Source organism: Galeopterus variegatus, unplaced genomic scaffold, assembly GCF_000696425.1.
Source record: "Galeopterus variegatus unplaced genomic scaffold, G_variegatus-3.0.2 Scaffold13203, whole genome shotgun sequence".
Taxonomy (NCBI): domain Eukaryota; kingdom Metazoa; phylum Chordata; class Mammalia; order Dermoptera; family Cynocephalidae; genus Galeopterus; species Galeopterus variegatus.
Genome location: NW_007739314.1, coordinates 7,807 through 10,968, shown reverse-complemented (window position 1 = coordinate 10,968; position 3,162 = coordinate 7,807). Strand labels below are relative to the sequence as shown.

The following is a 3,162-nucleotide window of genomic DNA, read 5'->3' as shown; positions in this document are numbered from 1 at the left end:
GCTTCTCTGTTTCCAGTTGAGAGAAAAGGTAAGATAAGTAATCATGTTACTATTTCTTTAGTAGTTTAAAATGGCTCTTTGGCATTTGATTTTACCCTTCAAATATTTGTATTAATAGAATATTTGCTCACATAATAGCATGTAAATCCACAAAAATGTAAGAATGGAATAATGTGGTGGCTTGTATCAAGGATTAGACTCTGAAATATGTTGTAAGTCATAATAAATCAGATTCTTAACCTGAGAGGTAGGTTTCACATCAGAGAGTTCATAACTTTCTTCAGATTCTCAGAGGAATAGGTAGACCCCTCCCCCCGAAAAAGGTTTNCTTTGGGAATGTAGAGGGTAGAAGTCAGGAATGCTGCTAAACATGCTACACTGCACAAAACCGCTCCCCCATTGCTAGGCTATGTGGCTCCAAATGTTAATAGTGCCAGGGTTGAGAAACCCTGACAGCGCATTGAAAAATGTTGCAGGAAAGCTCAAGTCTCTGCTGTGATAAAATGTAAAATAACTTTATGCTCTTAAATCTAAGCATACATTTTATTGTTATGGTCTTAAAATAATGTTCTTATTATGATTTTCTATTTTAGAAATTAAGCAATCAGCAGTACCTTCAACTTGAGACTTAGTGATTAAGTGAAAACAGTTGCCTTTCCCTTGAAATGCATGCATAATACTTATAACTTTTAAATTATGTTTCCTATTTTAGGTTTTACTGAAGAAACATCTTAGAGACTTGTCGCATTTCTAAGATGTCAATATTTACAATTTGGAGTTGTCAGCCTTCTTCAAAGATAACGTTTTGGAAATCAAAATGACAGTGTTCTCTGAAGTTTTAGAGCAGTTATACGAGAAGGTCCTGCTTGGAGCTGCACTTGAAAATGACAGCCATGATTACATCTTTTACCTCAACCCAGCATTTTCAGATCAAGATCGCTCAACAGCCACCTCCTCAGAAAGGCCAAACACCTGTGGTGTCCTTGGCACGCATCAGCCACCCCCTGTCAGTGTGGCTACTACCGCTGCTGTAGCACCTGCATGTCTGGAGAGCAACTCTCAAGTGCCCAGTGCCCGAGAAATAATGCTCCTTCAGTTAACAGTGATCCAAGTGATGATAACCAAGACACTGTCCATCGAAACTGAGTTTCCTGCAAAGGAGAAATACAAAGATATTATTAAAATTCTTTTAGAATCAGCTGAAGTNATAAAGTAAAAACTACACATCATTTCACCACCTAGAGATAACACTGCAAATATTTTTGTGCTTCATTTTGATCCTTTGTCTCTTTGGCATATTGAATTTCTTGACTTAAAGAATATTAGGACGTTTCTGTTTCTTGTTGTTTTACCAAATATTATGCTTTTTTTGTGAGTAAACAGTGTTGTTTTTAGTTGTATATAGTAATTTATAATTGTAAAGAAAATATATTATAACTACTTTTTAAATTTTCTCACTTGTAGATAACATTAAGTAATTCCTGGATTACTTTTTGCCAGAAAAATCTTTCTGAATATTCTGAGAGTGATAATNTTTACAAAAAACAGGTACGAATTACATTGCCCCATAAGCAATCATTATCTAGCTTCCAGGAACATTAAATTTATAATAAAGAATACACCTTATTTTGTAATATCTGAATGAAGTATGAAAAACTAAAGAGTCTCTCCTCATATGTTTTGATTGAGGATAACCTTTTTAAATAGAAAAAAATTATAAGGAAAAAATTAAAGCTTTTTTAAATATTTGGTTTTTTTTTTCCTTTTTGTCTTTTTTACTGGCCGGTAACAGGATCGCAACCCTCGGTGTCGTGCCCGTACCGGGGACTGGCAACGGGATCGCAACCCTCAGTGTTGCGCCCACGCCGCGCTCAGCCAGTGAGCGGGAACCGGTCACCACATGGCATCCGAACCCTCAGCGGGAGCGCCGCCGCACTCCTAAGCGTCACACTCTCCAGTGCACCACCGGGCCGGCCCTAAATATTTGTTTTAATTAATTTTTTTCCTTAATTGACCCATGATAATTGTATGTATTTATGGAGTACAATGTGATATTTGTGTATATTTATACAGCGTGCAATGACCATATCAGGGTATATAGCATATCCATTATCTCATTTATCACCTCTTTGTGTTGGAAACATTCAAAATCCTCTCAATTAGCTACTTGAAGTTATATAGTAATTTGTTGTTGATTATAGTCACCCTATATTGCTATAGAACACTAGATCTTATTCTTCCTATCTCTCTGCAATTTTGTATTTATTGACCACCCTCTCTCCATGTCCCCTCTCATCTCTCCTTACCAGTCTTCAGTAACCACTATTCTATTCTCTACTTCTATGAGATCAATGTTTTTAGCTTTTACATATGATTGAGGACATGCGATATTTCTCTTTCTGTGCCTGGCTTATTTCACTTAACATGATTGTCCCAAGCTCATCCATGTTGTGAATGGCAGAATTTCATTCTTTTTTATGGCTGAGTAGTATNATAGTTTTATCTGTAGTTCTTTGAGAAACCTCCATACTGTTTTCTACAATGGCTGTAGTAATTTACATTTCCAGCAACAATGTATAAGAGTTCTCTTTTCTCTGCATTTGTTATTTTCTGTCTTTTTGATAATAGCCGTTCTAACTGGGGTGAGATGATGTCTTCTTATAGTTTTGATTTGCATTCTCTGATGATTAGTGATGTTGAGCATTTTTTCATATACCTGTTGGCCATTTGTATGTCTTCTTTTGAGAGATGTCTGTTCAGCTCCTTTGCCCATTTTTAAATTGGATTATTTGTTTTTTTACTATTGAGTTGTTTAATTTCCTTTTGTATTCTGGATATTAATCCCTTGTGAGATGCATAGCTTGCAAATATTTTCTCCCATTTTGCAGGTTGTCTCTTTGCTCTGTTGGTTCTTTTCTTTGCTGTGCAGAAGCTTTTTAGTTTGATGTAATCCCACTTGTTTATTTTTTAAAGCTTTTCATTATTGTATATCCCTTACATAGTCTGATGCTATTAATATTTGTAAAATGAATGTTAACCATGGTTATTAGCTGTTAATGTGTATATCCTCATTTGTTCATGTTAGACGTAAACACCAAATATATTTTTTCATCTTATAAAGTGGTGATTATAAAAATTAACTTGTAGGGCCGGCCCGGTGGC

The 3,162-nt window shown here is 35.6% G+C and overlaps 1 protein-coding gene across 1 annotated transcript in view; it reads left to right on the top strand.

Annotated features, from left to right (window-relative positions):
• The first annotated feature begins 336 nt into the window (after positions 1-336).
• The window catches only part of LOC103581504 (protein Lines homolog), a 5,449-nt gene continuing 2,623 nt past the window's right edge, over positions 337-3,162 (top strand). The window contains exons 1-2 of the mRNA XM_008563317.1: positions 337-1,204; positions 1,465-1,548. Coding sequence (XP_008561539.1) covers positions 818-1,204; positions 1,465-1,548 — 471 coding nt within the window. The 5' untranslated portion in view covers positions 337-817. The remainder of the gene's footprint in view (positions 1,205-1,464; positions 1,549-3,162) is intronic.